This window comes from Colletes latitarsis, chromosome 6, assembly GCF_051014445.1.
Source record: "Colletes latitarsis isolate SP2378_abdomen chromosome 6, iyColLati1, whole genome shotgun sequence".
NCBI classification, from domain to species: domain Eukaryota; kingdom Metazoa; phylum Arthropoda; class Insecta; order Hymenoptera; family Colletidae; genus Colletes; species Colletes latitarsis.
The window spans coordinates 25,522,520-25,545,069 of NC_135139.1; the positions used below are offsets into that span (position 1 = coordinate 25,522,520).

The 22,550-nt window shown below is 40.7% G+C and overlaps 1 protein-coding gene across 1 annotated transcript; it reads right to left on the bottom strand.

Annotated features, from left to right (window-relative positions):
- Window positions 1-1,853: 1,853 nt before the first annotated feature.
- LOC143342504 (uncharacterized) lies at window positions 1,854-4,988 on the bottom strand. Its single transcript, XM_076766466.1, has 3 exons — window positions 4,965-4,988; window positions 3,630-3,721; window positions 1,854-3,393 (listed from the first exon to the last, which is right to left on the bottom strand). Exons 1-3 carry the CDS (start codon window positions 4,986-4,988, stop codon window positions 1,854-1,856), a joined length of 1,656 nt encoding a protein of 551 aa, XP_076622581.1.
- Window positions 4,989-22,550: the final 17,562 nt, after the last annotated feature.

Consider the following 22,550-nt stretch of genomic DNA (forward strand, 5'->3'; position numbering starts at 1 on the left):
CGTTATTATATCACTGGAGGTCGTTTACCACCAATTTCGGTCGAACCGACGTCGAGTTCGCAGAAATAACTTCAAAGCGACGCTGCTCGAGCATCGTTCGCCTCGAAGCTCCCTATTAAGGCGTAAAATTGATCATTATCGCCGGTGATCGTCCGCTATTCGACGAGACTTTTGCTCGAGCATTCCTCGAATACGTTTCGTTCATCCAGTGTCTAGTTAACTCTTATAAATAAAAGTTATTTGCTTTTAACTCTTCGAATTACGTTAACACTTTCACTTTGTTGTAAACGTTCGGTTTCAAGGTATACACCATCGTCAAAAAATTTGGGAACATACTCTTTCAATGAGAAAGTAAGTCTTCTATTTTTATTATTTCGAGAAAAGACTTTCTACGAAAATGATACATTATTTATTTTCTTCGACGTTTAATCTTCAGATTTAATTTTGTCAAAGTGAAAGAAGATGAACGCATCGATACAACGGTTGCTTTATTTTTAGGGTACTCGATCCGGCGGAAATCTGGAAAATGGCGGTCGCGAAGGGGAGGCGCTGACGCAAAGTGTGACGAAACGGACGGGAGAAAGAAAAGACCGGTCGTGGAAAGTGAAAACCGTGCACGTCTGGAATCGACTAGAAAATGCGTACACATTTCTCCAGTTTTTTTTTTTCTCTTGCCCCCCTCCCCGGGCGACACGATGAAAAGTCCTGACCCCCGATGACTGGATCGGGCAAAAGTTTCTCTCGTCGCGCTTTGACGGCGATTCCGCCTCGAACGATGCACACGGCTCGCGAGGGGCCAGGTATAAACGCGGAATGTACGGTGGCACGGATTAATTTATGCCGTTGCTCGGGCGCGTATCTGTGTGGGTGCAAAGACACTTTCTCCACGGTCGAGGTCTGCCCCCGTCAAACGCGACTTCCTTCCATAACAGATCCGACTTTCTCCCGTTTCGCGGACGCCGTCGACGGTCGTCCCTGGCCGGCGGTGTTGCGTCATGTCGAGCGTGGGCACGATGACGGGGCGAAATAATAATACGGAGGTGTTAACGAATTATTAACAGCCGCTTGTTCGCGGTATAATGGCACCAGCCGATAAAACGCGCGTGCTGGCGAATCCACGCCGGGAAATCGGGATAGCCGGCGTAGAAAAGAAAGCGTTCGAAAAGTATTACGGGCAGAGGCTCGATTATCGCTGCTAATGGAGAGTAAACCTGCCACGGGTACAGAAAGGTTAAAAACGTATAAATATTATTTATTTTTATCGCATTACGGCCGACGGGGAAAGTGGACTCGAACGGAATATTTTTTAAAATCTGTACTTCGTGCGAAATTAATTTCGTTGGTCCACGAACCTCTGTCGGTTTAGAAAGCTACCTTTAAACGTTAAGAATGGTTATTATTTCAGCAATAGTTTGTTAAAGATAGTCGAGCGCTTGCGAGAGAGTCAAGAGCGTAGTCCTCTGGTAGCGAGTACGGTAGGCGACACCACAAGCCCACTCAGAGTTTGTATTCTAATATTTTATGAAACGTTAACTTCGAAAGTTTCGATGAATAATTTACTAGGAGGCATAATAACAGGACGAAGATAATTTAACAAAATATTAATCAACTTTATTTAACAACAACATTGTATAAAAAAAAATATACATAAAGGATGGAACACGTTAGTGTCGTACGAGGGCACCTCGATGAAGAAGATAGAAAAAGATAAAGGGCCAATATGTCAGTCGATTAATCCTTGGAAAACTTAATTCTCTACCACTTAACGTACACCTAATGTAATATATACAGCGGCTTATGTTACAATACTCTCTAAGGAAGATTTTTGTACAACCATCTTACGGGACGGCGGTTCACTGAACGGGAAACGCGAAGTTCGCGGCGCTCTGATTCTGCGACGCTGGCGGCGGTACCAGATCCTGGTTGATCGTTTGAACTTCCGTCTTGGACGATCTGTCCCACCTAATCTTGTTCTCGTCCACTTGTTGTTGCAGACCTTGAGGCTTCAGCTTCGAGACCGCTTCCGTACCTTTGGCCTGGGTGTCCTTGCGATCCTCCCATCCGTGATGAGGATGATGATGGTCCTCCGACGGGAACCATTCCGATATCCATACTGGCTTCCAGATCTTCTTCCAGGCTGGCACCCAGATCTCCTTCCAAGCTGGCACCCAAATCTGTTTCCATGCCTCCTTCCACGCCAGCTTCTTATCAGGTATCCATTCCAACTTCTTGTCCGGTTTCCAGATCTGCTTCCAAGCCTCTTTCCACTCCAACTTCTTGTCAGGCACCCAGACCTGCTTCTTCGCCGGTTTCCAAATCTGCTTCCACTCCTCCTTCCAGATGAGCTTCTTGTCGTCCACCCAGATCTGCTTCTTGGCCGGCTTCCAGATCTGCTTCCACGCCGGCACCCATTCCAACTTCTTGTCAGGTACCCAGATCTGCTTCTTCGCCGGTTTCCAGTACTTCTTCCAAAGCGGTTTCCATATCAGTTTCTTCTTCCACAGATCGTGGCTGGTGTACTGCCAACCGTGGTGATCGGTGCCATGATAATGCTCGCCGGGGATCCCGACCTTAACCCACTCCGGTATCCAGAGCTTCTTCCAGGCTGGCACTTGGATCTCCTTCCAAGCTGGCACCTGGATCTCCTTCCAGACGGGTTTCCAGATCTTCTTCCAAGCGGGCACCTGTATCTCCTTCCACGCCGGGACCTTGATCGGCTTCCATACGGGTTTCCAGATCTTCTTCCACGCTGGTACCTGAATCTCTTTCCACACAGGTACCTGTATCTCCTTCCACACCGGTTTCCAGATCTTCTTCCACGCCGGCACCTGGATCTCCTTCCACACGGCCTTCTGCGTCGGCACCCACACCGGTTTCCAGATCTTCTTCCACGCGGGCTTCCAGATCTGCTTCTTCGCCGGTTTCCAGATCTTCTTCCAGCCCGGTTTCCAAATCAGCTTCTTCTTCCAGTAGCCGTGGTCGTGGTGATGGTCGTCGTGATGTTCATCCCCGCCTCCCGAATGACCAAATCCACCGACGTCTCCTCCGCCACCGGAGTGTCCCAAACCGCCGCCAATGTCACCACCTCCGGAATGACCCAAACCGCCGCCTATGTCGCCACCTCCATAGTGTCCCAAGCCTCCGCCAATGTCACCACCTCCAGAGTGTCCCAAATCTCCGCCAACGTCGCCGCCTCCGGAGTGACCCACGCCCCCGCCAATGTCACCACCACCGGAATGGCCGTAACCTCCGCCAATGTCACCGCCATGGCCACCGATGCCACCACCGTAGCCACCTAAACCACCACCGATGTCGCCGCCGTAGCCACTCGCGTCACCGCCGTGGCCACCACCCAAATCGCCACCCCATCTCTTCTGTGCTTCCGTTCCATACCTGTGCATAACAATTTAGTACACGAAATATTTATTTTAGAATTTTACGAGAAAATGTTCCATACAAAAGTCCGTTTAAAGTTCCGTTTAACACTAGAACTACCGAACAGGTCAAAATACGCTTCTTCGAGTATCTATCATTTAGGCGATAGTTCTAGTGTTAAACGGAAAAACAAAATTAGCTTTCGGATAACTTTGAAAGGGATAAAATAGTTTAACGAACGAAATTAGACGTACGGAATTTGCTGCTGAGACTGTTGCTGCAACGGACTCTGATCCAACGCTTTGCTCGCCACAAGGGCGGCGTGCAGTAGCACTGCTAGCGCAGCCTGCGAACAATGCAATCGCACAGTGATAACGGAACTCGAAACATTTGTTTGCAACGTCGAAGAAAGCTCGACGGTACCGCGTGGACCGACACTCTCCTTTATGGAAGCGTAAAAGCGACTTTTAACGGTTGCTCTTTTATGGAACGTCGCTTTCGAAACTCGCGGTCGATCGTTAATTGAGTAACACGTTCGTCGACAAATAGCCACCGACGGCGAACGCTTTGCAGTTCCGGTTTCGACGCTGCGTTACAAGTTTTTAGGTGCGATACTTAACAATCACTCCTGAAGAGTGCAAGTACTTTTAGTAATTATGGGATTTTACCGCTTAATAGCAGCGAAAACTATGTCGGAATAATTAACACTGATATTTGCAAGAATCTACACTGTTTTTCCGATTATTGTTGATACGTAGAGAAATTAAAAATATAAAATGTAAATATTGAATAGAGTACCTGGAGCCTCGCTGGTCCAAATTGATAAATGGCAATTTACATGCACCGTTCGTAGAAAGGACTTTTTATATGCCTGATCGTGGATCGCCATTTGTCAATCGTGACACTCGCTGACAGAGCACGGTGAAGTTTATTCGCGAATAACGAATAACAATTTTGGATTCGTTCGTAATTTTCACAAAGTAGTCCAAATTATACGACGTGTATAATGAATTTTTAAATAATGTCTCGACCCTGTGGTACCTTTTCGAAACATAGTAGATTAAATTAAATCTAATAAACATATAACTTATTAAATGAAATGAAACATTCTTCCATCCACATATACATATATGTATATACACAGTGAAATTTTTGTGAATATACATTACGTTAATGTGTAAAAAATAAGATACTCCACCCAATAACTTATACGTTAATGAAATACTCATACTGTGATCTAATCATTAAAAAGTATTCTTGTATCGTGCAGATCGTATAATTTTGTTTACCAAGAAGCTTTCGAACGAATCAGAAATTTTTTATTCGTAATTCGGGAGTAAATTCCGCCCAAAACTCTGCTCGCTACTTACTCCAGATACGGTGTCTCGAGGATCTATCGATCATCGTGGAGCGCGGTCTTCCGGTTGGTACCGTCGAGTATCGTTCAAGATCAACCACCCTCGCGAACTACAGACAACGCGTTGCACCTCTTACGCACAGTGGCGACTTGAAAAGTTAAAAAAAAAAAAAATAAAAATTGATTTTCGTTGGACGAAACGCGGAAAACTAATTTTAATATGTAAACTGACCGCGCATCCCGGGCGAATCCTCATATTTCTCGCAATGCCGCCCGTCGGGCTCGGGCCGCGTACTCTTTGTCCCCTAAGTGCAGGAAAACGTAACTTACTTCGCCCAATCAGCGGAACGCCGTAGTTATATAGGCGCGTATTCTCCCCCATGCGCGAGAGTCTGGCCTCGTGGTGTGTCCAAGCCAGGTGGGTGAAGGTGGTGGTAAAACTGTCCCGGTGGAGGAGGCACCGCGACGGTTGGTGGGCCCGGAGACGCCGAGCGTTACGGAAAGCTCCGTACCGTGGCGAAATTTCTATAAGAGCACCGTCGTTTGCCGCCAAAATTCTCTAAACGCGCATCTATCCCATAGACGTACGCTAGCAGCACGCGAAAACCATACAAACCACGGGTCTGGCTTAGGTCTTTACATAAAAACCATAAAAACACTCCTAAACTTATCGCAACATTTCCACATTTCTATCTTGCTTCAAAGTTGCTCGCTAATTTTTCGGATTTACACTTGTATTTTACTCAAAACACTGTGTGGAGCATTCAAACCAATTACGTCTTTGGATTCACCAAAAATGTCTCCTTTCGAAATCGTATTTTTTGGAAAAATTAAATTAAAATCGCCGAACCGTGTTGTTTTCTTTTAATAAGTTCGCGTGTGATCTTACAACGCGTATCAACATGCGTGAGAATGCGTGAGGTCTCCAAAAAGTTTGAAAAAGGTAAAGAAATTTTATTATATCAAACTTATTTCAGAAGTTATTATTGTCGTTTGTTTCGTAAATATTCGTGGAACTGTATCTATTTATTAAATTTCTCTGTTGCAGGCCAAAATGGCGGGGAACCACCCTCCTGGAGTCTGCCGGGCACTTCCGACGAAATGGCGCCATGCAAAACGAAATTATCGTGAAACTATAGGTATTCATCTATGTTGCATATTAATTTTATCCACGCGCCTTACGACGAGAAATGCTCCTTTATGGAGCGTAATTAGCTTAATTGAATATACTTCCGGCAGGAAATACTTAAACCAACGGTGTCGTATTCTATTTATCCATGCACTTTCAAATTTTCATCGAAAAAAATCGTCCCTCGAATTTTACAAAATCCAAAATTTTCCATACTCTTTTGGTACATTGTATACGAAACAAAATATCGAGAAAACTTCCAAATTCTATCCACACTAATCAAACTGCTAGTTTTCTTCCAGGCAAGCCACATTTTTCCTGCATACCTATATTCGATCACACCGGGCATAATTTTCATTATTTCCATCTGAAAAAAATAGTATACACGCATGAAGTGTTACTCGATACGTGTACTAAAAATCACGTAACAGAGTCTCCCGGTGCGTTCGCAAAAAGTTCCCCAAAAATGGTTGTCGAATTGGCCATTTAGACCAGAGTGCCTTAATGGCTGATGGCCTATTGTGGATCACGAGGCAGTCAGTCCCATCGCTGACGGGCCCCACTTCTCTCTCCCCCCACTCCACGCTCGTGTCCACCTCCCGGATAACCAGACGATCTTTCTTTGCAGCACGGTGGGCCATCGTTCCGGAGAAAGTGATCGAGACCGGTGATCCGGTCGAGCGAGCCAAGCAGTTTCGTTCTCCCTGTATTTACGGGGCGGCACTGTCCAAGCGAAGGCGAAGTTCACGGGGACCGCAAGGTTATGCATCAAGGTTATACCCGGTGCTCCAGATCGCCGGACGCACAAATGGAGGTGGAAAGAAATCGAACGCGGTTGGGCCCCTCGTTGTTAAGTGGATACCTTTTTTTTTTTATTCCACGTACGGTTCGATCGATTTCAGAGCCTCGACGGTTTCTCTTCCGGAAGGCCCCCAGGGGGCCCTGGACCATCGTCGCTTTTCCTTTCACGCGTCCTGGCGCCAAACATGGGGCCCTAATAACCAAACGGGCCCAAATTTTTTTTCCATTGCCTCGAGCCATAGCAATTACTGCTTTTTTTCGGTACCAATTTCACTTTTACACGCGTTGCACAACAACTCGGTCTAAAACGTATTTCGTAACGTTTTTCGATTTACTTGGAAGTTCGTATACGTCATCGTCTACACTTACGGTCGAAAATATCGTTTGAAATCATATCGAGAGGGTACTCTGTTTCTTTCGATAATTTTTCTTTACGTTCTTCCTCGATTTTGAGAATCGATGCACTTGTTTTTCTCGATTTCGTTGAATTTTAGAATATATTTTGCTGCATGGAAAGTATACGGGATAAAATAGAATTCGGTGAATAATCGCGGAACTAATTGACGCTGCGAATCACAGACTTTGGGCGCGAAGCTTCGCCTTCCAATGGGATAGGAACCTCCGGCGATGGATTTCTAACGCTTCCCCTTTCATTAATTACGCATTCAGGCGATCGTGCGAACATTAACTTTCCGAATAAAATTTCCGGGGCTCGATCCGTTGGATTTTTATTGCCCGTTAAGTAATATAATTTTAACCGACAAAGCGACGACCGCATAATCGCTTAGGTAACGAGGTTCGTTTCAAGGTCGACGACGGTCACCAGAATCCGCCAAAGAAGAAAATCTTCGAACTCGCGTGTCAATTTTATCGCTCGATATTTCACTAATCGTTGGACAAAGTATTTCGAAGGCCTCGTGGCTGGATCAGAATTTTACAAAATGGAGTAATTTCAATATTTCTTAAGTTAAATCCACCACTTATCTTGCAAACATTTTGGATTTCATTCAAAAATTGTTGTTTTGTCAAAAAATCTCAATCATGGTCCACCTTTTTACATTACAAAATTGAAATGACTAATAATGGATCGGAATTTTACAAAATGGAGTAATTTCAATATTTCTTAAGTTAATTTCTCTTTCTTCAAGTTAAATTTACTACTTATCTTGCAAACATTTTGGATTTCATTCAACCCAAGCAGAGAATTTATGAAAAATTGTTTCATCATGGTCCACCTTTTTACATTACAAAATTGAAATGTCCAATAATTAAAAAAAGCAAAGAATTCAAATGTAATCCAACGGTTGGGACTCCAAATTGAACTCGACCGAGTTGTGAAGTCATGTTTACCGAAGCAGAAGCGATAATCGGTTAAAATTTCTTGCGATACGCCGGTGTGCCGTCGATGAAAGTGAATTCTTTCGGTTCACCGTAGAGAGCCGGATGTCCGAGAGCTTCACGAAACCACCGGGATACGATTCCCACCATTCCGGTTCGTAAATCATTCGGCGTGCTCCAGATTTTCGAATCCAGACCCGGGAGCAATTTTCGAACGACCGTGGACGTTTCACCTTTCCACGGATCCGGGATATTTCCGCTCGAACGTACCCGTCTGGTTCGGGATTTAACAAAAAACGATCGAGAACCCATCGTACTCTGAACCTGAAAGTCACGATTCTTGAAATTCCATCCTCGTTCCCCTTATCGGCTTTCTGTTTCTCGTAGTTGTATAATTGTACGTCACCAATTAAACGTAGCTACGAAGGAACGGTTATTGGCCACTAACGATCCCGATCCCGCCATATTTTATTCGCGAGTTTCAGATTCGTATCGACTAACTAAAATTAGAATACTAAAATGGCGAATCTTGGAACTATTGGGTTTAAATATAAATATAAATTTTGATCCACCATTTAACAAAAAAACGTATGTAAACAATCTATTCTGTTTCTCTTTTTTTATTAACTTGAACAGTGTAAACTAGAGATTTTGTAACAGGGAAATTTCTAGGATTTTTGACGTTGGGACATTTTACGGAGGAAGAGTGTGGGAAGAGATGCGTGTAAAATGTGTGACACATGTCGTTTGCACAGCGCGTGGGCCCAACTAGAAGAGTAACGTTTGAAATATTCCAAAGGCGCGACGGTAAATAGACGCGATCATGTGTTTTAGAAATTCCTATTTGCACTCCAGATACTCGTGGGCCGGTACCTGCGGTTTAGGTCTGCTGTAGGGTCGCTTTCTAAACGTTCCAAGTTCTTTTTTCGTCGATATTTAGGTTACTCGAACAAAGAAGTATCCTAGAGAACACGAGTGATCGATCTCTGCATAAAAATCAGGAATCATTGGCTTTCGATCGATAGAACCCCGAAAGATCAATGTATCGCCTATATGACACCAATCAATGTCTCGATGTAAGATCTAGAACACGAAACAAGAACGAATTGCAAGATCAAGTTACCTCGAAGAGACTCTAATTTCTATAAAGATATACTCGAGAATCTAAAAAATAAATAACAAATTTTTGATACAAAAAAAAATACTAAACATAGTATCAGATTTAACTTTAATTTTTATTATAATTCGCTACGTTGACGGTTGCATTAAAATGCAGTTTTTTTCTTTTAATTAGAGTATACATCAATTCAATTCAACATAAATTACTAACAAATAATATTTATAACTCCTATAACGTTATGTTTAGAATCTGAATGCGTCAAATTGATGTGTACCGTAAACCTAGTGTTAATTAGACGTGGGGTACGCAGTAAAATCTCTTTAAAAATTAATTTCTTCCTCATTGGTATTTTCTTCTCCTTTTTACGCAGTCTTGTTTATAAAACTGTACTTTAGAGTTCGTTGAAATTACAGGCAATCAACTGCCAGTCTTTATACGAATTTCACTCGGTTGATTACGTCTTCTGCATGCACCTATCTCTCGAATACTCGACAATAATCCGCCGAGGGAACGAGCAGGCGGGTGTACGGAAGAAAGTTTATCTTCTCCACTTTACGCACGATACGTATCTCCTTGAGACCTGCGGTTCTTTCTTGTTTCCCGAATCCTTTTGCTTTCTACCGTGAAAATTGTCTGGCGTCGCGTTGTAATCGGAAAAGCCAGGATCGCGGAAGGAATACACTATAACCATTAAGACAAATGATTCCTCACCGTGAAGAAACACATACTTCTTTCTTGGTCGTTCGAGCAATTTCCAATTTTAAAAATTCTATTTTAAAGAATTTCTCCAAACAATTAAAATATTTTATTTTCGAAAAGTATACGTACTATCTAAAATGAAATATTTATTTACCATTTAACATACTGTTTACTCGTACAGAAACACTTTACAAAGCACAAGTAAAGAGGGTGGCTCTCGTTTAGGGGAGGTTTCTTTCAAAGTAAAAAGTGGCGCGAAATATGACTGGTTTCTTCGATTCGATCGAGTTTGCAACATTTTCCAAGTGCAGGAATCTTAATTAGATCGAGACATTGAACTTAACTAGTATAAATTGTATTAATTACGGGCATCGTTAGGTTCCTTTGCTCGGCAAAACTGTCTGTTTTGTGTGTTTTGCCCGCGTGTTTCGTTCGAGTGAAAGGCGCCTAAAGAGATTTCCAACCTGGCGTCGAAACACACGTACGCGCGTCTACTCACGTTCTCGTGCCCATATAAACAAACGTTATCGCGTTACCTAATCGTTACTGCTCGCCATCCATTGACAATTAGCACCTCCGTTTTCGCCAATTAAACCACGCGTAAATCGATTTCGTCGAAACGACCGATACACCTATCGAGTGATCCCAAATAACTATTTATACTTACACCCTCGTTAATCGTCAATTTCGACTATGGTCGATCGAAAAAGTCTCCGTACAAGGTTTTATTACTGAAATTTTGTTACTGAAATTTTTAGACGAAATTAAAAAGTTTCAAATCATACTAAAAAAATTATATTTAGTTACAGTGGTCAAATACAATCATTTTTGGTCATTAGACATACCCTCGAAATCCTACTCACTTTCAAGAAAAAAATTCCAGTAGATACTAAAATTTTTCGTCGAAATTAAAAAATTACAAATCGTTCTGAAAAAATTATTTTCATTTGCAGGGGTCAAATACAATCATTTTTGGTCATTAGACATAACCTCGAAATCCTACCCACTTCCGAGAAAAAAATTCGGAAAGGTGTGAAATTTTTCGACAAAATTAAAATATTTCAAATCGTTCTAAAAAAATTATTTTCATTTGTAGGGGTCAAATGCAATCATTTTTGGTCATTAGACATAACCTCGAAATCCTACCCACTTTCGAGAAAAAAATTCGAACAGATACTAAAATTTTTAGACGAAATTAAAAAATTTCAAATCATACTAAAAAAATTATATTTAGTTACAGTGGTCAAACACAATCATTTTTGGTCATTAGACATACCCTCGAAATCCTACTCACTTTCGAGAAAAAAATTCCAGTAGATATTGAAATTTTTAGACGAAATTAAAAAATTTCAAATCATACTAAAAAAATTATATTTAGCTACAGTGGCCAAACACAATCATTTTTGGTCATTAGACATACCCCCGAAATCCTACTCACTTTCGAGAAAAAAATTCCAGTAGATATTGAAATTTTTAGACGAAATTAAAAAATTTCAAATCATACTAAAAAAATTATATTTAGTTACAGTGGCCAAATACAATCATTTTTGGTCATTAGACATACCCTCGAAATCCTACTCACTTTCGAGAAAAAAATTCGGTACGGGCGGAACTTTGAACGTTAATAGCTTTTTAACGAAGCCTCCATCAACAAATTAGTATTCTTGATTTTGGTGCCTCGTAAGGAGCAGTACAATCGAAACAGATCAAAAATGGTAAACAAAATTTCTTTTTTAAATTATTGGACGATACATTGGTTTTGTTCTATAGTTGAAATTCTAATATTTTTCTCTGGTATTTGGTTTTTCTGTTTTTTAACAAATTTTGCCGAATATTTGCCTGTTGGATAGTTTTTGGGACCGACTGTATACGGAACGCTAGATATAAACGCGACAGAGTTTCTACAAAAGAACCGCTATGACAAAAATTTCATTTGCATCGCCGTCGAGCTTTTATTTTAGCTACCGTACTTCCGCGAAAGTGTCATGGCGATTTATGGACACGCTTCCTACGCAATTATTGTGCCATTTCGATGTTCGACTGTACAACGTCGCGGCAGAGTGTTACTCAAGCGACTGTTTAGCGTGCAATTAGCGTGTCGAGTGTCTTTTCGTTCATTGTACCGAATTCACTTCGGCATGTGGCCACGTTGACTTGCATGTGAGAGCAGAAGGCCGATTAAGGTTCGTTTTCACGCGACGCCATCCTCGATCTCTTTCTTTGGATCAAAACGACATATGTTTTGCAGAGGTAGTCAAATTATTTTCTATAAATTTAACGAGCGTCATGACGTTCAATGTCACGGCATTAAAAGTCGTGACTTTCTGTCCCGCGAAAATGGATCCTTCGGAACATCCGCTCGTCTCGAAGAGCTGAAGTTCAAGTGAAAGTAACGAGTACCATAGTATAGTGGGCAATTGATGTAACAGCCTCACTCTGGACTTCGGTCTATCTCGTCATTCCATTACGGATCGTAACGCCTTCTGAAACCGGGACGGATCGTTTGCTATTAATAAGTAGGCGCGTCGGTGAAAGGTACGCTGAGGTTGTCGCTTGCAAATTTGTTCCGGAACATTACCTAATCCAGACCTCGATCGGACCCTGTCCTCTAATTTTCTTGACGTTTAAAAGCATCGATGGACAGATTAAGGGAGGGAAAAATTAATTCGGTACCAAGGTGAAAGGATTTCGAAATTACAATAGAACGATTTAGAAATTATGGAGTCATATTTATTAATCGCTAGAGAAAGTGGCTAATTCGTTAATTTAACCAAGAAACAAAGACTTGCTTGACACGGACATCACGCTGTTGGATTAGGTTTGATTTTTATCGAATAGGATAAAAGATCCAGGTACTGAAAAAAAAAAATTTTTAAATCGTTCTGAAAAAATTATTTTTGATTGCAGGGGTCAATTACAATAATTTTTAGTCATTAGATATACCCTCGAAATCCTACCCACTTTCGAGAAAAAAATTCGAGAAGGTTTGAAATTTATTTTTGGTCATTAGACATAACCTCGAAATCTGATGGCACAATGGTCTTGCCTCGACCACTGTGCCATTAGGTTATGGGCCCAGGACGAATATCGCGATCGATAGTAAAAGTGGAACGCGGAATCCGAACACATGTTTTTCGAGGTTAAGTGCGTAGTACGGAAGGACTAACCAAAATGATCGCGTTAAACCTCGTTCAGATCGAAACTCTAACTTGTAATAATTATGACACGTGGAAAATGCAGATGCGAGCTTTATTAGTGAAAAATGACGAGTGGAATTAGGTTAGTGGTGAATGTAAAGTGCCGGAACGAATTGGAAACAATGTTGCATCGGAAACGGCGTACAAGAATTGGAAAAGAAACGACGAGAAAGCTAAGTCGGTCATTATATTATCGATAAGTACTTCTGAATTAAAGCAGAGTAGCGCAGTGGAAGCGTTCTGGGTTTTGCTTCGACCACTGTGCCATCAAAATCCTAGATACTTTCGAGAAAAAAATTCGAGGTTTGAAATTTTTCGACAAAATTAAAATATTTCAAATCGTTCTGAAAAAATTATTTTCATTTGCAGGGGTCAAATGCAATCATTTTTGGTCATTAGACATAACCTCGAAATCCTACCCACTTTCGAGAAAAAAATTCGGGAAGGTGTGAAATTTTTCGACAAAATTAAAATATTTCAAATCGTTCTGAAAAAATTATTTTCATTTGCAGGGGTCAAATACAATCATTTTTAGTCATTAGACATACCCTCGAAATCCTACCCACTTTCGAGAAAAAAATTCAAGAAGGTGTGAAATTTTTCGACAAAATTAAAATATTTCAAATCGTTCTGAAAAAATTATTTTCATTTTCAGGGGTCAAATGCAATCATTTTTGGTCATTAGACATAACCTCGAAATCCCACCCACTTTCGAGAAAAAAATTCGAATAGATACTAAAATTTTTCGTCGAAATTAAGAAATTTCAAATCGTTCTGAAAAAATTATTTTCATTTGCAGGGGTCAAATGCAATCATTTTTGGTCATTAGACATAACCTCGAAATCCTACCCACTTTCGAGAAAAAAATTCGGGAAGGTGTGAAATTTTTCGTCGAAATTAAAAAATTTCAAATCGTTCTAAAAAAATTATTTTCATTTGTAGGGGTCAAATGCAATCATTTTTGGTCATTAGACATAACCTCGAAATCCTACCCACTTTCGAGAAAAAAATTCGGGAAGGTGTGAAATTTTTCGACAAAATTAAAATATTTCAAATCGTTCTGAAAAAATTATTTTCATTTGCAGGGGTCAAATGCAATCATTTTTGGTCATTAGACATAACCTCGAAATCCTACCCACTTTCGAGAAAAAAATTCGGGAAGGTGTGAAATTTTTCGACAAAATTAAAATATTTCAAATCGTTCTGAAAAAATTATTTTCAGTTGCAGGGGTTAAATACAGTAATTTTTAGTCATTAGACATAACCTCGAAATCCTACCCACTTTCGAGAAAAAAATTCGAATAGATACTAAAATTTTTCGTCGAAATTAAAAAATTTCAAATCGTTCTGAAAAAATTATTTTCATTTTCAGGGGTCAAATGCAATCATTTTTGGTCATTAGACATAACCTCGAAATCCTACCCACTTTCGAGAAAAAAATTCGAGAAGGTGTGAAATTTTTCGACAAAATTAAAATATTTCAAATCGTTCTGAAAAAATTATTTTCAGTTGCAGGGGTCAAATGCAATCATTTTTGGTCATTACACACACCCCCGAAATCCTACGCATTTTCGAGAAAAAAATTCTTTACTGAAAATCTGTGGCCAGAAGTATGTTTAAAAAATCACAACTTCTGGACGAATTAAAGGATTTTAATATTTCGAAATTGCAACAACGCGTATTTTGGTGAAGAATATTTAGAAATTCCAAGACTGAAAGGTTGTAAAAACCGGATGCACCGATTTCTACGGAATCCTAGGCGCGTCGTGTGTTGTTTTTTTTTCTTCTCGAGGAAAGCAAATGGCGTCGAGACGAGGGCGAACAAAGGAACGATGCGCTTCAGGCGTGAAACGTAATTGTCAAAGAGAGCGTCAGAATGCGTTAATCGTCAAGACAAGCGAGTTGTCGTTAACTTTCTCACATTGTAACAGCTTCGCGGGCTGGACGGAATGTTCTCAGAGAGCAGGAAACGCGTTGTTCTCTTGTTATTCCGAATATAGTTGGATAAAGTTTGATCGATCAGACCTGTAGGTGCCAAGAACATGGCGTCGAACGAGGGCGTTAAAATTCTTCGAAGTTCAAGTATCCATCGAAGTCTGAGTCTTAAAATTCAATTCGTTTACCTCCTAGTTGAAAACGAATTGCGCACGAAGCGGTCGGTAAGAGCATCTTCGATTACAGAGAACTTTCACGGGTATGCAAGAGATTTAATTCGAGCGTAACACGGGTGTCCTCTCGTTAATCTCGTTAATTAAGCAGAACCCGGACCAGCGTATACTTAATAGACTCGGGAACGTCTTACAAGGTACATAAATTAACAAACGGGCATAAATTTTCCAGCTCACGGATCGGTGAATTTCTCGCTGACCCTTGACATTTGCTACGCCATCGGTGCAAGGATACGTCTCCCATAATATCAGTAGATTTCATCGCGACCGTAGATACGCGTGCATGTATAATTGATCGCGCTGTGAAAAAAAGAAGCTTTACGCGCCTACGAACTCCATTATTTCGGTAATTTATCGATAAATCGGTATTGGAGAGAAAATAGAAAGATACTTCTGAGATTTCGACTCGTCTGTGCTTTTTTGATCGAGCATTTGATATCCTATGATATCCAAGGTCATTCAAGATCAAGTGTTAGGAAAGATTGACTGAAGATTCGAAGAGACGGTCTCGAAGATCGAAGCAAGTGTTTTCTCGATCCCCCGAGCGATCGAGCAAATAGTTACTTCGATAAAAGCAACGAGGAGGATCGAAAGGAAATTTCTGTCGCGGATCCGCGAGGTCATCGATGTCAGACGAGTACTCTTTCCCATGTGACTCGGTCATGTGAGGAATCATGCGACTCTTTCCTGGTTCCCTGAATCGCTTCCATGGCGGGAAAGTCACGGTCGTAAAAGCTGCGCGCATCCTTGGCCAATGCGGGGTAGCCGCGAGAAGGAAACCGATGCGCGAGCCACGGGTTTCCGACATCTAAACGAGCGTGCACACATTTCCGCTATAACGAATGAGTAGAGAGCTGGAGGATGCATCGAAGACGAACCTTCTGGGTCGGGAGTGAAACTTTATTATTCGATGCATCGACCAGCCAATTAAGAACGTGGTCGTGAATACGGCGACAAACATAATCAAACTGTTTAAATCTGGGCATCCCTAACGATCTATTTCGAAATCGTAACCGATATCTTAGAAATAGTTAAATTATACAGGGTGTTCAAAATCAAGAATAATAATTTCTTAATGGAGGCTTTCTTAAAAAATTATTAACGTTTGAAGATCCGTACTGAATTTTTTTCTCGAAAGTGTGCAGGATTTCGGGGTTAGGTTTATTCACCAAAAATTATTGTAATTAATCCCCGCAATCGAAAATAATTTTTTCAGAACGATTTGAAATTTTTTAATTTCGTCGTAAAATTTCACACTTTCTCGAATTTTTTTCTAGAAAGTGGGTAGGATTTCGAGGGTATGTCTAATGACCAAAACTGATTGAAATTGACCCCCGTAACTGAAAATAATTTTTCTAAAACGATTTGAAATTTTTTTTTCCGTCGAAAAATTTCACATGCGGAATTCAGTGCGGTTGGAACTTTAATCGTTAATAACTTTTTAACGAAGCCTCCATCAACAAATTTGTATTCTTGATTTTCGTCTTATTTTGGCCTCTAGAATCCCCCATTAAAATTTCTCCCAGGGGTGGCCGAACACCCTGTATTTGGCGTCGTCACTTCCCGTACGCGCCACCAGAGGGATCGTTCTCTCGCAAGCGATCCTATATATCTCTTCAAGTGTATTCTACAAATCCGTAAATATCGAGGAAGATAAAGAGCTCTTCGATTTCTGGAAGAAATGCAGTCTCGAAAGGAGACAAAGGATCGCTTTCCCTGAAAGGAGCTCATTAATAATGCATAACTCGCGCTCCTCGTTTGTATGTAAGACATTTTCCCATGTTTGCGCGGATTATAAATCCGTTTGATGCGCTTATATAACCGCGTGCAGTTTCATCGTTGCACGCCATCGGGTCTCTTCCGGCGTTTCTGCGAATTTTCCCGGCTGATCTTTTCTCGTAACGTCCGCGTCGAGCCAGTTTTCGAGCACGCAGCAAAGTTTCGCGGACTTCCGGGATATTCGCGGATGTACGAACTCTTAGAGAGCTACGACCGACGTGCACGCAGCCTCGATGCATTCGAGAAGAGTCTAACGCGAAAGTGAAACCGACTCTGTAATCGATGATGCGCCCTCTCTCGGTGAAATCTCGATGCTTAATCGAGCCTCATTAGTTGTCACGCGCATGGAGTGACAGAATAGGAGGGAATCGGTCGAGAACAAATATCCACTGAATGACTCGAGGTTTGATTAAACTTTTTGGAGTCTGGACACCTCGACAATTAGTTTAAGTAAATAGAACTGATAATTAAAAGAGATGTCTTTGAACGGTGAAGGAAAACAAAGATGGCGCGCGTGAAATAGGTAAAACAAACGAATTACGAAAGAAATATAAATAATTTTCGCGCCACGTTCGCTTGAAATTTACAATTTCTAATGGAAGTTCAATGCCTCGTCTGTTGATGCAATATATTACCGAGTGAATAATTAGCGTTTGCGAACGTGTAAATATCCGAGTAAAATCTAGTACGTACCACGTGGCGTACGCGAAAGGAATATTACGAATCGTAGTTGGGTAGAATTCTTATCTAGATGAAAGTTTTTTGTAACGAATAAGAAATAGAAAAAAGTTGATTCTTCTACGCTATATGTATAGATTAGAATTCTTGAAATATAATTTTCCCCAATTCGAAAGTGAAATTTGTTTCGATTTGCGTTCAACGATGCGCGTTATCTAGGTGAAATTACGTTTCTAATAGGCGGTGCCATAAGCTATCATTATCCGACATATTGGCCTGCATGTTTCAATCACGTTACAGATGATTCCACGTTACGTACGACGTAGAAGCAAATAAACCATTTTTCGCTCGATGGCTCGCGTAACTATTCCATCAATTGCTTACTCGATGTACTTATATCGTCTATTATTCAATCACCGTGATCAATTCGCTCTAGACGATTTACAAATACATAAATAGACGATTTAAAGTTCCAAACTGTGGAAATTCGAGGTTTGGAACTTGCGAAATGAGGAACCTTTAAAATTACAAAAATGATATTTCTGCTATCTGAAAGAGTCTAAAGAAAAATTAACTAACGAAAGAGAGATTTACAACGGTGGAAAAAACGGATTGACAGAGAAATACCGTACACGTGGTCGTCTTCATCGTGGCAAGTCATGTGAAAGTGGCCTTGCCGTGTTAACGCAGATCATGACGCAGTACTTTTCGCCTCTTCTGCATGGCTTACGAAAATTGACCAATGATTTACCAAAAAGAAAAAAAATACGCGACATCCTACTTTCGAAAGAAGCATCCAAATAATTTCTAGTCGCCAAAGAGTCGTTTCATCGATCGAAGAAACGCGAAAACGTGAAAATCGTTGATAATCGCCGTTCCATGGAATTATTAATCATTGATTATAATAGAAAGCTCAGGACGCGTCCGAGAGAATGAAAAATGGTATTTAATAAATTAATCATTAGACGAATAAATCGATAATAAATCGTTGCGAGTCGTGGTCGATCGAAAGAAACGTTGGTTCGATTATTAATCCGTTAAGCGAATAAATACATATTAACGACCCGAAATGAGAACTCGAATTCCCGAAACGAATTGGTCCCGATCCGGTTAATGAAGATGTTCCGTGAATTGCAAATCGCTGCAAATCCATAATAATGAACGAATCACTTTCTATTGGGTAATACATGTGATCGTATATGTCCTAGCGGCACGCCATACATAAAGCATGAACAACTTTCGATGCTTCGATCCGCTACGAATGGATCGAGAGTGCAAGGACACGCGACCAACCGATAAATCTATCGAAAGAGTACCATCGAGGCCAGAAATAATCTGCGATTAGAATTACATCGAGCATAAAACTGACCCCCGCAACCGAAAATAATTTTTCCAAAACGATTTGAAATTTTCTTTTTCCGTCAAAAAATTCTCGAATTTTTTTCTAGAAAGTGGGTAGGAATTCGGGGGTATGTATAACGACCAAAAATGATTGTAACTGACCCCTCTAACTAAATATAATTTTTTCAGAATGATTTGAAATTTTCTTTTTCCGTCGAAAAATTTCACACCTTCTCGAATTTTTTTCTAGAAAGTGGGTAGGAATTCGGGGGTATGTATAACGACCAAAAATGATTGTAACTGACTCCTCTAACTAAATATAATTTTTTCAGAATGATTTGAAATTTTCTTTTTCCGTCGAAAAATTTCACACCTTCTCGAATTTTTTTCTAGAAAGTGGGTAGGAATTCGGGGGTATGTATAACGACCAAAAATGATTGTAACTGACCCCTCTAACTAAATATAATTTTTTCAGAATGATTTGAAATTTTCTTTTTCCGTCAAAAAATTTCACACCTTCTCGAATTTTTTTCTAGAAAGTGGGTAGGAATTCGGGGGTATGTATAACGACCAAAACTGATTGTAACTGACCCCTCTAACTAAATATAATTTTTTCAGAATGATTTGAAATTTTCTTTTTCCGTCGAAAAATTTCACACCTTCTCGAATTTTTTTCTAGAAAGTAGGTAGGAATTCGGGGGTATGTATAACGACCAAAAATGATTGTAACTGACCCCTTTAACTAAATATAATTTTTTCAGAATGATTTGAAATTTTCTTTTTCCGTCGAAAAATTTCACACCTTCTCGAATTTTTTTCTAGAAAGTGGGTAGGAATTTGGGGGTATGTATTACGACCAAAAATGATTGCAATTGACCCCTGCAACTAATATAATTTTTTCAGAATGATTTGAAATTTTTTAATTTCGTCTAAAAATTTCAGTACCTACTCGAATTTTTTTCTCGGAAATGCGTAGGATTTCGGGGGTATGTATAACGACCAAAAATGATTGCAATTGACCCCTGTAACTAAATATAATTTTTCCAGAACGATTTGAAATTTTTGAATGTAATTGTTAATAACTTTTTAAGGAAGCCTCAGTCGAGAAATTGGTATTCTTGATTTTCGTCTTATTTTGGCCTCCAGAATCGCCCATTAAAATTGTGGCCGAACACCCTGTATAGAGCAGTTCGAAGTGCATTATTGTGCTTTTGTTCGCGAATTTAGAAAGTCAAGCAGGAGGGAAGATTCGATTCGTGGTGGAAACAATAATTGCGCCAATAAGGTCGCGTCGTAGAAACGGGGACCATTTATTCGTAAATATTCCTAGTCGATCGCGGTGGTCCGGGCGATCGTGATTTACACCCGACACCGTTGATAAGGCATCACTTATCCGAACGTTACACGATCGTCGTAAAATGAATCACCGTTGCCCGTCGACTCGCGTAACGACAACAGGTTCGTCGCTTTCAAAAATCATCCTGCTAATTTATTTAGTATGCATTGAAAGTTATCGAAACGCTGAAACTGGCAGAACGATTATTAATCATATATATAAAACTCTACGAACGATAATACCAGCGAGTAAAAACGCTTTAAAACGGTGAGTTATGTACTGTGATTCTCGCTTTCGAACCTGTTCGCTGAAACGACCAACAATTATAGGGAAAGAATTTTCTTTAAATGCAAAGTTCCATCGAGGCGTTAATCCAGAGCTTTTCCTCGGAGCTTCCATGGGGTCGCCACCAGAGGGCTACTTGACTCTCTCGCAAGCGCTCGATCGATCTTCCATTTGTGTATACACGCTCCTCAACCGACTGACTATTCGATACCCTGACGTGTAAGGCAAGGTCTGCTAGGATGCGTTACTGGATGAGAATCTTCTTCTTTCGTTTTCTATATCTCTTTGTAGATCCCCGCAAAACACCAGTCGCTGCCTCCACCTGTAGGCGGACGTTCGAAAGCGACGTTTTCTTGTCTCACGCGCCGGGCATCGTGAATTAAAGTCACCGTGAGATCGCCGCGAAGAAAGTAGGGGAACCGATGTTCTGTTATTAAGGTCGAGGTAACGAGGAAGACAGAAACTACGCGTTCATCTTCCACTTAACCGAACCCTGTTCATCTCTCGATCGTATTTAAGCGATTAATAGATTAATACTCGAAATAAACGTATAATATTTATTTATTCTAATCAATACTTTCCCTGTGAATTTGAAAAACGGGTTAGGATTCAGGAGGAGAAGAATTAGAATCGTTTTGTCAAATTGGGAGCTCTGGTTTATGAGAAATTCATATTGAAAGTTAGCGCGACTCTTATCTTGTTGGACGCCATATTGAATATTTGGCGCGGACGTCGACAAAGCGTTCGATATAAACGCGATATCGATTAAATATCGTAAACAATTCGTGTCGTTCTCATCGATGCAGGAAGAGAAATCGGTAAATTCATAACCCGTCGAATTAATCGACCCGATTAATTCGTTAATAATAAACGTCTTTGGTAATGAACTACGCTTACAACCAATTTATGCAAAAACTTTCTTCTCATTACGTGTTCTCTTCTGTAAGACGAAAACAATCATCCTTTAGAAATTAATATTTAACGAACACCGTGTTACACGGAACTTCGTCTGTAATCTTCCTCCATCGATCCTCTAGGTGCCTGTAAAAACTAAATCTAGGGACTATTCGAATAGTTTATTAGTTAACTTATACAGAAAGCAGTATCGTTCGGTGAAAGTTTACAATAAAATATGAAAATACTAGCTTGTTGTACAACTCGATATAATTCTCTCGAGGTCGAAGAGGACTCGTTGAAAATTTTATTTAATATTAAATTAAATTTCACGAATTTGAGAAGTCCCCGATTCTGTTATGGCCGCGTCTCCGGAAAGTCTGATCGATTAATCAGTTTCGCCCCGATTGCCGATCTCGAAACTTTCTTCCTCGTTGCGTTTCGGTCGTACGGGCTTCAGACGTGCCTCCAACAGCGATCGAGCGTCTGTGCCACTTCCGGTGTCTCGTTTTCTTCCTAATGCCTTCGTCTTCGTCCCGCGGCGCTTCTCATCCCACGCGAACGGAGAAAGTAAAGGTCGTGAGTGCGCATCGCGACCCTGAAGACCCTGGGACACGCTCCTCTCCTTGAATCTCATCTTATCCCTAGAAAGCATCTTCTCCTCGCCTCGCGGTCGGAAACCACGCTTTCATCTAGCGGGGAATTAATGTCCTCGCGTTTATATCGGTCGACGTCTTCATAGAAATCGGAAGAAAGGCTTTTTTCCACCTTTCCTCGCATCTTCTCAACGTGTAGTCTCGTTAAATCTCTGTGACCGATTCGAGCAACGTAATATTACGGTCCAGAGTTTAGCTTCCGAAAGAAATTTTTAGGATTAAGTCAGACCAACTCAGGAGTACGGAAGGTTAATTTATTTGAAGAGACATTTTTAACGAATAAATGGAAGTTATGGGTTTTCTATAACTTTCTTTCGTCCGAATCGGTGTGAATCTTCGCGATTCTCGTCGAGAGAGACAATCGTCGGCAGGGAAATTTATTTCTCGTTACGTGTTT

Excerpts from the sequence above, each read along its gene's own strand:
- LOC143342504 (XM_076766466.1), bottom strand. The coding sequence starts at position 4,988 with ATGAGGATTCGCCCGGGATGCGCG. Across the intron at positions 3,722-4,964 it reads GGATTCGCCCGGGATGCGCG|GCTGCGCTAGCAGTGCTACT; the intron begins GTCAGTTTACAT and ends CATTGTTCGCAG. Across the intron at positions 3,394-3,629 it reads CAGTCTCAGCAGCAAATTCC|GTATGGAACGGAAGCACAGA; the intron begins GTACGTCTAATT and ends TGTTATGCACAG.